General features: G+C 38.4%; 1 protein-coding gene across 1 annotated transcript in view; it reads right to left on the bottom strand.

The window, feature by feature from the left end:
* The window catches only part of Bmp5 (bone morphogenetic protein 5), a 132442-nt gene that overhangs the window by 31680 nt on the left and 87008 nt on the right, over nt 1–13754 (bottom strand). The window contains exon 4 of the mRNA XM_021172253.2: nt 2073–2267. Within this exon, the coding sequence (XP_021027912.1) occupies nt 2073–2267 (195 nt within the window). The remainder of the gene's footprint in view (nt 1–2072; nt 2268–13754) is intronic.

The raw sequence follows: 13754 nt of genomic DNA, 5'->3' as shown, positions 1-13754 counted from the left end.
CTGGTACTATTATAGCATCTATTATTTATATTTGGATAATTTTACATTTTCCCTGGCATTTCAAGCCTCACAAGTATCAAGTGTTCTGTTTATGTTACCATTCCCTCTCTTTCAGCCCCACCTTTTAACCCAAACCCTTGGAGGCTTTTCCAGTCTGCTTGATTATTACCTATTGAAAGGTTAAGTCTCACAGAAAACCAGCTACTTTCTTATTATCAAAATATGAATGAGCTTCAAAACCATCTACCACATATTTTACAGAGATGCTTGCCAAGGACAAACTTTGCAAAAAAGAAATATTAGTCTATATTATAATAAGCACATACACTAAACGTGTTGGGAAACTGGTGAAAAGGCTCCTGACTGCTGCTCCATATGTTTTATTCATCGATGGTTATAGAAGGACATTTGTTACTTTGTGGTCAAGAAGAGAAGATAAATAGAGTTGGCCCACATGGAAAAGGGCTTTGATGATTCTGGTTGCTGGAACCTTCTGCCAGAGTAATTATAAGCTTGACTAATAAGAGCATGGCTGTCCTTTGTGCTTTCCAGCTTCCTCAAAAATTATTGACGATTCTACTCAGTTTTAGAAAACTCCTTTCTTGATGCACAGTGCCACATTAAGTTAAAAATATTCCAGTCAAATTCAGAAACTTTCTATCTGAATATATATATATATATATATATATAAATATATATATATATATATATATATATATATATATATATATAAACTTTGACAAGGTAGTAGTTGCAAGAAGAGAGAGGGGCTTAGACTATTTTTCTCCATTTTCATATTTAGAGACTATAGTTTTTGCCAAACTAAATATTTTGTGAGGGTCTTTAACAAAGTAGTATAAAACTACCATTATTCTTCAATAGAACTCTCTTTGAAAGATTCATTTTATATATGTAGCATTTAAGTCAGCAAAACGTAGTACCATATATAATTATCTCCTATTGCCTCTTTTTCTAGGCATACCAAATGGATTTCTGCCTAACATGGTTAATCTGACAACTACACCTTAGGAGGGTGAATGAATTCCGTCTTTTGAGAATCTCGGCTTCTAGAAGATTTGTTACATTGAAGTAACCTCAAAAAAAAATGGAGATTTTAAAAATATTAGTGAAAGCTATTTGAAATTGGATTCCTAATTTGCTGAAATACTGTTGGCGAGAGTCACAGCTATTCTATGCATCTGTTTGTCCATTATGCCTTGCAAAGTACTGTGCATATATGGTGGTTATAAACATAGAAGCATATACGTCAGTAAACATATGCTAGGATTAGTCAGCCACCAAATCTATTTTTCATAGATGGATATAGATTATTTTAATAATGTAGACATCAGTTTCACCTCATATGAAACATGCTTGTAGCCTAGACTAACCAGGGCCCTTCTTGACATAAAGTATATAGTTAAGTCACAGGCGTTTGCCCACTCTCTAATCAGTGATGCTTTTATCTCCTCTTCTAACCAAAAGGAGATTAAATTAAAATCAAAGTAGATTTATATCAGCTGCACATCTGTAATGTTTTGCTGAAAAGTTTTATGTATGCACGAGATTGGATAGTCCAGGTATCAGCCCACCCAATAATAATGTGCCTTCATGTGTTGAAAGATTCCATTCAAACACATCCTGACTGTCTGACAGTCTGCCATGCTCCTGCTTCTAGAAAGAGCTACATGATTCACACCTAAACACGAAAGAAGGAACTGTATGCTGTATTCATCTGGTTGACCATTCCTTGAGGAAGTCAGCCTGCAAACTGTGTCATTTCATTTTGGCTAGACTTTGTTGACTTAGCCACTTCATAACTTTATTACTGCCAGCTTGATTTTAATTTGAATGGAATCTTTCAACACATGAAGGCACATCATAGTTATTTTTAAATGAATTACTGAGTGATTCACCAGTGAAACATTCTGGGGATGCTAGAAACATCACTTAGATGATTTAATGTACCAAATGAAGGTATATGCAGCTGGCAAATTTATTGTGGCAACTTGACTTGCAACATAGGACCCAATAATTCTCAGAGCACAACTGTCATGCTCATTCTATCTTACCTCCAGCACTGGGCATCCTGGAGGGGTCCTGATGAGAGTTAGATTTATTGCGGTTTTGATTTTTCCGTTTGCTGGCTGCTCTCACAGATCGAAGAAGTACCTCACTTGCCTTGAAGAAGGCCACCATGAATGGTTGTTTTGACTGAGGTCCATGTCTCCCCACAAGACCAGCAGATTTTACATTGATGCTGCGTCCTAGAACAAAATATATAAACATGTAGTTTATGAGAAAGATAAAGTAGTGTGAATGAGCCTGCAATACTTTGAAGAGGAGAAAACAATTTAAGCCTTATCTGAATGTTTTCTTTATAGACTTTATAAACTAAGGATTGGATTCTCATAAACCTTGATATTTATGATTAAATAAATATTTAGGCATATTTGTCTCTCTTGTCCCCTCTACCACAGCATAGTACACATAGAGGCATACCAGGTCGCATCCCATGGCTACTCTCGCTCACTGAATTCAAGGAAAGTGATAGACTTGTTTTCCAACAGCCTAGAAATTTCCACATCAAATATAGTTTCCAAAGTCAACTCTGGGATTTTCTGCATTAAAGGCCCTATAATTTTTTTCTCTAAGTGATAAAGATTGACATGCCTGAAGGGAATTTCTACTTCTTCCAGCCAGTTTCAGCTTTTCTTGGGTAAGTCAGCTCCGCTAGCCATTTCCCTCTCACTTCTGGCCAATATCAGGAAACTTCCCAAAGTTGTTTACTCTACCATTAGCATTCTCCCTGTCATTCTGGGAGACTTCTGGAAATACAGCCTCTTGTGAACTCCATTCTCATTGTAAAATGTTTTTGAACAAACGGAGATTTTTTTTAACTTTTTATTGATTCTTCACATCATGCACCCCAATTTCACTCATCTCCCCATTGCTTCATACCCACCCTCCAGCTTTGTAATCTCCCCACAAAAAGAAAACAAGATAGATAGATAGATAGATAGATAGATAGATAGATAGATACATACATACATACATACATACATACATACATACATACATACATAGACGTCTTGCTGTGGATGTTGTTGTGTGTCACATAGTATACCCTTTATTCATACATCTTGCAAATGTTCATTGCAATGAGTCACTGGTTTGGTTTGAGGCTTCTGACTTCTGCTACACCATCAATACTACATCTTAACCAGAACTCCTCTTGGATATCCTGTTGTTGACCTGAGTCATGGAGATCCTGCAGCTTTGGATCTGCAGGAGAGGCCCCTTTACATGCTTCAGCAGTTCATAGATGGGACGGATGTTGGGGTGGGACAACTCAAAGCCCTGGGTCTAGGCCAAGGTGGTAGCTGAGTTGGTCAACCTGCCAGCTCTCCTACACCCACATCACCAGGGTGTGTTCTCCCACTTTGCCCAGGAGAGGGGCTGGACCGGCACTCAGTAGAGTGGCCCTGCATCTCACCTGGGCAGTGCTGGAGAGATGGCCTCAGTAATGTGGAAATTTCTAAATTCCTCTCCCAGTGAGTTTCCATGAACTGAAAGTTGCCTGAGATTTCAGAAGACTCAAATGAAGTCTGGTAACTCTCAGTACAGAAGGAAATTCTACGTGAGCTTATCAATGCTTGCTTGATTTGTACTTAGTTTATATCTTAGACCCTTGTTAATCTATACATGTGGCTGCACACCAGAGAAAGAGGGAGAAACCAGAGTGTATTACAAGTCAGGGTATCCTAGGCTCTAGAAACTGAGGTGAATTAAACTGCCTTTCCCATGGAGTAGCAATAATATTTATAATTGTACCAGAATGTTTAGAGTACTTGCTCTGAGTATACTATATAATTTTCTGGGTGCTTTCTATGCATTATTTAAATATGGTTTCACAAACACTATAGGAGTGAGTTACTACTATGCTTCCAATTTAAAGTAATTGTCACTTTAAATTATATGTTTATATAAAATGAAACTAGATGATGTATATACTATATATGTAGTTAATATATATTCTGTGCTATATATACACAAAGAAAACCATTGATTGGTTTCTAGTTCCATGGAAATCACACACACACACCCCAAAAAGGTGAACTATTTAGTTTTCTGCTGTAGCTTTACATGGGAATTACTCAGACTTATTGCAGTTACTAGTCTAGATATGAAGTTACTGATCCTGTAAGGGTAATATATAACATGGCTTGAAATATGTGCATGATTGACTCTGGCTTGCCCCTTGAGAAATGTGCATGTTTTCTTAAAATATTTATTCAGCCAAGACTATGAAGCAACCTCCACTACAAGGTCCACTACAAGACCAAACCAACCAGAGAATAAAGAAAAGGGAAGCAAATCCCTAAGACAGCATCAGTGTCATTTGACCAAATAAGCCCTTGTTTCTAAGATAGTGTATTTTGGCAACATAAACAGTTTTTTGTGCGCATGAATTGTACAGAGAGACTTTCTACCATCAGAAAATAAGTGTGTGTTGCAAGAGTTCATACAGCTGTTGTAAGAGACACAGAGGTCCTTCACATGTTGCGATGCTAGTTCTTAAAAGAAAGTTTGCACCAATCCAGGCAACATGGGTATCGTCAACAATTGTCCTATAACAGAGAAAAGTTATCCCACAAGCCCTTCTGCAGTCAGTCCTACCAGGAAAAGGCTTACAAATAACCCAAGCAGTAAACCTTAAACAAATAAGCATACAAGTTTTCCTTTCAAATGCAAACGTATGGTGGCTCTGTGCCAGAGTGTATATACTTCTTAGAAAAACTGTATCATTGGCATAAATGAAAGAGGCAGTTTGATTTGTGGTTAGAGTAGTTTCCATTTTGCTTCCACTGTAACAAATGTATTAATTCAGCTCAGACTTCCTCCTTCTGGCAGTCCTTGTGCTGTAAAAAGAGAAATTAGAAGTTCCAGCCAAATACCATACCTTGAACTGACCCACTTCAATACATAAACACTTTTACAACGTGTTTATTCAGGTGTAGCCCTTGAAATCTGTTTAAGAGTTTCCAGCAACAGAGAGCTCAGCAAAAGAAAAGAAAATGCAAACTGAGAAACTTGACTGCTGTGGAATAGAACTGGCAAGCTGTTCTTTTTTTTTCTTTCTTTCTTTCCTTTTTTTTTTTTTTTTTTTTTTTTGGTCCTGTTTTGAAATATAACATAAAAAAGTATTTGTTGAAACGTTTACTTTGATATTTTAACGAAGTGTTAATTTAACAGTAGCTAGACTTTACTTGTATATGTTGATGACTGCAGGGACCATTTTTAATATATGATCTTTCTGATTCTGAAACAGGTTACTGTAAAGGACTTCACAGTGGGGAAAAAAAGGTTTTCTAGTCATTACAATATGCATTGACTTTTATAATTAAAAAAGCACTTAACTCCACATTCCAAGTTTCCTTCTGTTTGCAATGTTTCTTTTTTTTTTCTTAATTCCAAAGTCTCTCAGTGTTTTTGGTTTTAGCTATAGAAAAATAATACTGCTTTAAAAATTTATGTTCATAGAATATATTACATATAATAAAAATAGTGAAAATTTTAAAATTTAATTTATCATTTTTAATCTTATAATTAAATGTATAGTATATGTTAGGTATTGGAAATATGAAATAGATGGAACCTAAACCATTATCATTATTATTATTTAAGAAAACTGTGATTTTTATATTACCAAAGCTCTTCAAAGCTGTCCTTGTTTGTATTCGTTTCCAAGTTAAAAAAATAGACACAAGGACTGAAAAACAGATTGAATATGTAATGGAAATTAAATTGTGAAATTAAATGACCATTAATATAGGGAAGGTAAAGATGTTAGCCTGAATCCACAGTTGGGCACATTAGGACTCACACGTGTCATGCAATGGCAAAAGCTTAACAGCTTCAATCAAACAGGGATACATTTGAACAAAGCAACAGCCTACACAATGGGAAAATATTTTACCAACTACATATATGATAGTGGAATAATATCCAAATTATATAAACAACTCATCAAACTATATAGCAAGAAAACAAATAAGGCAGTTTTTTAAATGGGATAAAGATCTAAACAGAATTCTAAATGAGGAAATTCAAATGGCTGAGAAACATTTTAAAAATGTTCGCTATCCTTAGCCACCAGGGTAATAGAAATGAAAACTACTTGAGATTCCATCTTACACCTAACAGAGTGGCTCAGGTCAACAACACAGATGAAAGCCCATGCCAGTGAGGATGTGGAGCAAGGGGAACATCCACCCATTGCTGGTGGGAGTGCAAACTGGTACAGCCAGGCAGTCGTAGTCCCTCAGGAAGCTAGGAATTGATCTACCCTAAGATCCAGCTATAACACTCTTGGGCATATACCCAAAGGACACTTCATTCTACCACATAGACACTTGCTTAACTATATTCACGGTTGCTCTATTTATATTAGCCAGACATTGAAAGCAAGCAAGATGTCCCTCAACAAATAAATGTGTAAAGAAAATGTGGTACATTTGCACAATGAAGTAGTGTTACTCAGTCTTTAAAAAAAAAATGAAATCATGAAATTTGCAGAACAATTGATGGAACTAGAAAACATCATCCTGAGTGAGGTAACCCAGAACTAGAAGGACAATTGTATGTATGTATGTATGTATGTATGTATGCATGTATGCATGTATTTGCTTATATATAAATATTAGCTGTCAAATCAATGATAATCAAACTAGCATACATAGAACCATAGATGTTAAGTGTAGAATAAGGGACTAGGAAAGACAGATAAATCTCCCTAGGAAAAGGAAAAAGAATACATAGTTATGAATGACTGGGACAGGGTCTGGAATGGGAGGGACAAGTGGAGAAGAAAGAAGCAGATGAGAGAAGGAATATGGGGAGAAACAGCTAAAAATAAGAGCGATTTGAGGGGTAGTATGAAAACCAATGTGAAGATGTTGACCTGGTGTCTTCACCCCAGTGTTCTAGCTTCTTTGGACAGGAAAGTACTCTGCATACAACCAAAGGTAGAACATATACATCAAACCAGCTACAAACCCTTTGGTCTCCTGCCTGAAAGATATGTTAGTGAAATGACGGTACAAAACTATGGAAATAACAAGCCAATATCTGATTTAACTTAAGGCCTGCTCAAACCCAAACTCGGCACTGCTTGGGTAACCAAAAACCTGAGACTGGATAACCCAGGGACCTAGGTTAAAACCAGATGCCGCTGTCTAAAAAGTGGTTGGGGAGGACTCGTAATGACATTCTGCTATAATTATAAGTCAGTGTCTTGTTCAGTCCTCATTAAAGACGCTTCCTCCTGCAAGAGATGGGAACAAACACAAAGACCCACAGCCACACAGCAGAGAAAGAGACCTTGGAACACTCAACCCTAAACAGGATCCCTCCATCAAACCCTCCCCTTTGGAGCAGAGAGATTCCTACAGAAGAGGAAACAAAAGGAGTGTAAGAGCCAGGGGGATGGAGAACATCAAGGAATCAAGGCTCTCTAAATCAACATGATTGAATTACATATGAACTCCCAGAGACTGACGCAGCATGCACAGGACCTGCAGGGGTCTGCACCAGATGGGGTGCTAGAGCTGAAAGAAGAGGATGCATGCCCCCATCCCTAACCCAGAAGCAATGTCCAACTGATAACCACTTGCAAATAAGGATTTTAGTTTCCTCCATGGGAGACTCACTGGGGAGACAAACTATGCTTAAATGCAGGGTGCATGCCCAGGTTGGCCCACAGAAAACAAACTCAGAGGCATTTTTGGAGACTCCTGTCTGCAAGTGTCATAGTGTCTCATAATGTCATGTCAGGGCTTTTCCTGTTGAAAAACAGTAAGATTTTATTTATATATCTTCTTTCTTTCTCCCTTTCTTTCTCCCTTTCTTTCTTTCTTTCTTTCTTTCTTTCTTTCTTTCTTTCTTTCTTTCTTCCTTCCTTCCTTCCTTCCTTCCTTCCTTCCTTCCTTCCTTCCTTTCTTGCTTTCTTGCTTTCTTGCTTTCTTGCTTTCTTGCTTTCTTGCTTCTTTCTTTTTGTTGTTGTTGTTTTGTTTTATTTTTTCGAGTCAGAGTTTCTCTGTGTAGCCCTGGCTGTCCTGGAACTCACTTTGTAGACCAGGCTGGCCTCAAACTCAGAAATCCACCTGCCTCTCTCTGCCTCCCAAGTTCTGGGATTAAAGGCGTGTGCCACCACCGCCCAGTCTATATATTTTCTTTTATCTTGTTTTCCATTGCAGTATATGTTTGCATATTTATTATAGCTTCCAGTTTTTATGGGATTCCTGAGTGTGTCTCTGTTTCTCATTCCATCTCTTGGGCTTTCTTACTTCTGGTTGTTTCTTTTGTTCCATCCCAATGTGTGGGGTTTTTTTTTTATTTTATTTTATCCTATTTTAATTTATTTTATTAGTATTCCTTAGAAGCCCATTTGTTTTCTAATGAGAGATAGAAGAAGGTGGATCTGGATAGGAAGGGAAATGCGAAAGAATTGGGAGTAGAGAAAGAGGAAACCATAATCAGGATATATTATGTGAGAAAAAAGCATTTACTTTCAATAAGAGAATGGGGGAGGAATGAGCTATATAAAGCAAGGCACTAAAGACTATAAAGAAGTAACTTTTGAGGCTGAAAGTCAGAGTTGTTTCTAGCTCTATTACAATCAATTCGTCACTAAGCCTAGAAACAAAGAGAAAATATCGCATGCCTTTTAAATCTAAATTTCTGTAAAATGCTAGGAGCTAGTCCTACTTTGGGACTTGGTTAGCTGAGTGACACAGTAGAAAACACATTCTCCCTGTGTGAGAGGGATGGAAGCAATAGAATGAGGTCTAAAATGGTCTTCTGTATCAGAATCAGAGTTCAAAGAATCAGAGGAGCTCTCTAGATTAATAGACCAGCAATCAGAAGACATTAGCAGTTCTGTACTAATGCAAGAGATAATGCTAAAGGAGAAAATAGCTCCCTTGTAAAATACCTTGTCGGAAATCTATGTTCTGGGCAGGGGCAGAGATGCAATGAAAGGATAACGGGAGGCAAAGGACTTGGTTGTGAGGAGTTGTTCAAGTTTAGATACACATATACTCTCCCACACATGAGGAAGAGGGGGAGAGAGGTGAAGAGGGTTGAAGGCTTGCAGAAGAATGTGGCAGCCTTCCAGTGCTCTCACTAAAGGCTTCTAGAGACAAAGGGATGCCGTTTGTAAAGAATAAATTCAGCTGATGTTTAAGAAAATGCTTGGGTTATGAAACACAGTAATTAATTTTTTTTAAATATAGGAGCCTAGAATTTTATGCTGGCACTGGTATTATCTTTTTGCCTGTAGAATAAAGAATGCCCAGTCAATGGTGCCAGCGTTTGGAAGCTGATCATGGGATGGATCTCTGGATATGGCAATCACTAGATGGTCCACCATTGCATATACTAGCAAGATTTTGCTGAAAGGACCCAGATATAGCTGTCTCTTGTGAGACTATGCCAGGGCCTAGCAAACACAGAAGTGAATGCTCACAGTCAGCTATTGAATGGATCACAGGGCCCCCAATGGAGGAGCTAGAGAAAGCACCCAAGGAGCTAAAGGGAACTGCAACCCTATGGGTGGAACAACAATATGAACTAACCAGTACCCCGGAGCTCTTGACTCTAGCTGCATATGTATCAAAAGATGGCCTAGTTGGCCATCACTGGAAAGGCCCATTGGACTTGCAATCTTTATATGCCCCAGTACAGGGGAACGCCAGGGCCAAAAAGGGGGAGTGGGTGGGTAGGGGAGTGGGTGGGTATGGGGAACTTTTGGTATAGCATTGGAAGTGTAAATGAGCTAAATACCTAATAAAAAATGGGGAAAAAAAAGAATGCCCAGTCAATCTCTGTATGCAAAATGTCATCCTTTTTGTACCCTAAAATTGTTGTGCAGGTCCCAGGTGATAAAAAAGAAACAAGAAGTTGCTAGCATATGTGTGGGCATTTTGGCCACTGCTTGTTTAATTACAATGTGGGCAAGCAATAGGATGAAGGTGTCTACCAAAGAGCAGAGGATTGCCCTGAAATAGAAATCATTAGAAAGATAAATGAGACTGAACTCCATTCTACTAAAATTTGTTTTATAATAGAGAATGGAGATTTAAGATTTCAGTTTCTACCACTCCAACCTTACTGGTTTGAATAAACACTGAGAACAGAGGGTTGGGGCAAATTCACCAAGAACCCAGCTGAGTCTCTTTCAGATTTACCTTAGCAGAGAAGTTAGATCACTGTACTGTACCAAAGGCCTATCCTAAACTTCCTGCTTTATATTTCTAGGTGATTTCTTCTGGAAAAAAAATATGTAAAGTCAAACATCTTTAATTCTTTCAAAACAGGGTTGTTGAAGATATTCTGACAGAAAGCAGAGTCGAGCTGATGCACTGCTAAGTGCTTCTAAATCAGGGCATTTCATTTCCCTGGAGGATATGCAATCTGAAAAGCATTCATTTAAGAATTTATCAGAGTCTACGTGTTGATATCCCTATAAGACATTAGAATAAATTCTTTAAACCTTCCTGTAAACCTATTGCTGCTGACTGACTAACCCAGAACACCTGTGATGGAATATGAGCAAATTAAGTCCCCTGTCTTTGAAGCAAGACATACAACACCCGTTACTGCCGACTACACAGAAAGCCAATCAGTCCCCTGTTTTACATTGACATGTCTGCTTGATCTCATGTTCAGCCTGTGGTAAGTTTGATTCTAGTACACATAAGCCATGGATTCAGTAACTCTAAAATATACTTGGATTTTGCCCTTTTTGGAAATCAATTATTTTAAATGTATAGCGTTTTCTGCCTACCCTATATACTAAATTATGCTCATATTGCATTTTAAGCAGTTTAGTCAAGATATAATTTTATCTACTTGAATTCCATACATACTTAAAGTCAGTGTGGCCTTAAATTATGAATCTTCTAATCTAGCTACAGATTTCAACTTTGATGAAAATATGCATAGCTTGGGTTATATAGCAGAAAGGCAGACCTAGCTCCAGATATAAAAAGCATACGAACTTCCAGTACTCCAAACATAACTTAACAAGGCTGCTCAAGTTCTCACAGGATTCACACCTAGTCATAAATTCAAACACAAACAAAAAAGGCTTAGATTTTAAACTATTTTGATGTTACTGGAACCTGAAAGGTAGGTGGTATTTTGAAAAAAAAAATTTTTTGAACTTTAGATCACATGGTTAGATTTTTCTTTTAACAATTCTTCATATTCTGGTTAATAAGTAAAGTATAAGAATAATGTCTTTCCTGAAACTCTGGGCTTTCATTTTTAGAGTGACATTTAAACGAGCAATTTTAAACTAAGCATTTTCCTTTCATGTCATACATTTATAATTCTATGCTATTTTTAAATATGTCAAAAACAAAAGACGGAATGAATGGACTAACATACCAAACAGGTGTGGAACTCTGTGACTGACAAATTAGGACAAAATGGCCTCTCAAGGGGCTGGAGAAACAACTTAGTGGTTCAGATTTCTTTCTGTGTTACCACTAGGAACAGAGTTAGGAACCTCTCAGCACCTATTTAATAAGCAGAATATCTGACAAATGTCTGTAACTCCACTCCTGAGAGATCTGACTACCTCTTTTGTCATCGTTACATGTGTATGAGCAGGCAACACACACACAAATTCACACACATGGACACGGAAGCATACATACACATTTTTAAATATGCTTAATACAGAAGTCTCAAAAAATATTGACAAGCATGTCCTGACACACTGATATACCCTGAGAGCAGGAAATTTTCTGTGATTAATAAATATGGCAGCTGAATGTCGAGTGTAGTGGTGCATGCCTCTAATCCCAGCATTCTAGGGAGATAGAGGCAGGCAGACTTCTGTTAAGTCTAAGGCTAGCCTGTTTTACATAGTGAGTTCTGGGAAAACCAGAGCTACATAGTGAGACTTTATCTCAAAAAGGAAATCAAGGAAGGAAGGAAAGAAGGAAGGAGGAGAAAAGGAAGAGAAAGGTGGCAAGGTAGAAGACTGAGTACGGAGATGAATAACTAACACTGAAGAACTTTGAAAATGCTACAGACAGGCCTGAATAATCTATACACATCCATGCACATGCACACACACACATGTACATGCATCATGCATATATGGAGTATAAATGGAGTCATCCTATTAACAGGGGACAATGCTTCCCCCAGACAAGACAGAGAACCAAATAAAAATCTTTATGCCAAGTATATGTTACTTCTTTTCAGCTGTTTGTCAGTGAAGTCCTATAGACCATCCCTCCCTAAAATTATAAGCTATTGCTATTTCTCTTGGTTAACTTCCAGAACTTGATGGCAAGACACCCCCCCCCCCATTATGAAGAAACTAAATAGTTGAGTCATGGGATATGAAAAAAATCGAGCTGGTAAAGACTGGAAGCTCCAGCCGTTCCTACTGGCTAACTTTTGATGAGCTGGAAAATACTATGTATGTTACCAGCAAGGTTAGGTTATCAACAGTTTACCAGCTTCAAATCCCGGGAACTACAACCACAAATATCCTTCTAAAGTATGCCTTCTGGTGCAACAGTGGCAGAAGACCTGCACATTGTCAAACTAGGCAAACTCCCAGCATGGACAGCGGAGGGACTCACAAAGGCTCACATGTAGCTGAGGATCGATCAGCAACTGATGGCTGATAGGGCTAAGGGAAGTCACTTTTCTTCAAGGGCACAGTCCCTGATAGGCCACCCAGGCTTCACTGCATGGTCCTAAACCCATACAGACAGCACTAAGTGGACTAAGGAGGTTTACAAAAAATATAAAGTACATAAAATTTAGAGGAAAAATACTGGGGATGAAAGGGTGGGAACTTGAGAGGAGAGAAAGGGCTACAGATCAAAATGGATTGTACACAATTATTTGGAAATAATAAAAAAGGAAAAACAAAAATGCATCTCTTATACATAAGATCTCTTGTGCAATCCCTACAGAATAAATAGAGAGAGAGAGAGAGAGAGAGGGAGGGAGAGAGGGGGGAGAGAGAGAGAGAGAAAGGAGGAAAGGAAGGAAGGAAGGAAGGAAGGTAGGTTAACAGTCTTGAACATGGCAAACATGGCCCTGACAGGTTTGCCCTTACTCTACTCCCCTTTGCTAAACTGGTAGATAGCATTCCTAAAATGAGCCCCCAAGGTCCATTCCCTCATCTGGCCACTGACCCATTCCTGAGACAAAACACCATGATCCAACAATCAAAATTCATTATTTGTCTAACATATCCACCCAGAATTTACCAATTCACCCTAGCACAGACTCCTCCTATTCTCCTAGACTTGAGGTCACACAAAAGAGAGATGCTGTTGGGGGGCAGGTGGGGGAGGGAGGGAGGGTGGGTGGGCGGGTGAGGAGGTAAGCACCCTCTCAGAGGTAGGAGAATGGGATGAAAAGCTTGGGGTGGGGTGACATGAAAGGGGAACAACTTTGCAATGTAAATAAATAAAATGATTTAATAAATAAAAACCCACTCCTGGAAAAACAAAACAAAAAACACTTGCTGCTTCCTGCTGTCTGCTTTTGCATGATCCAGAGGCCCCACCATGACTTGCCCTGCTGGGGTAATAAATCTCCCTTGTGCTGAGAATTTGGTGTCTGGATATGTCCTATACTGACTCTGGGGGAGGGGCAAACCAATTCCCTCCTTACATTTTGCTATGAGTCTAGGCCAACTGTGTATAGCTGAT

The sequence above is a fragment of the Mus caroli genome, unplaced genomic scaffold (assembly GCF_978045245.1).
Source record: "Mus caroli unplaced genomic scaffold, Mus_caroli_1 scaffold_11, whole genome shotgun sequence".
NCBI lineage: Eukaryota > Metazoa > Chordata > Mammalia > Rodentia > Muridae > Mus > Mus caroli.
This window is presented reverse-complemented; position numbering and strand designations above follow the sequence as displayed.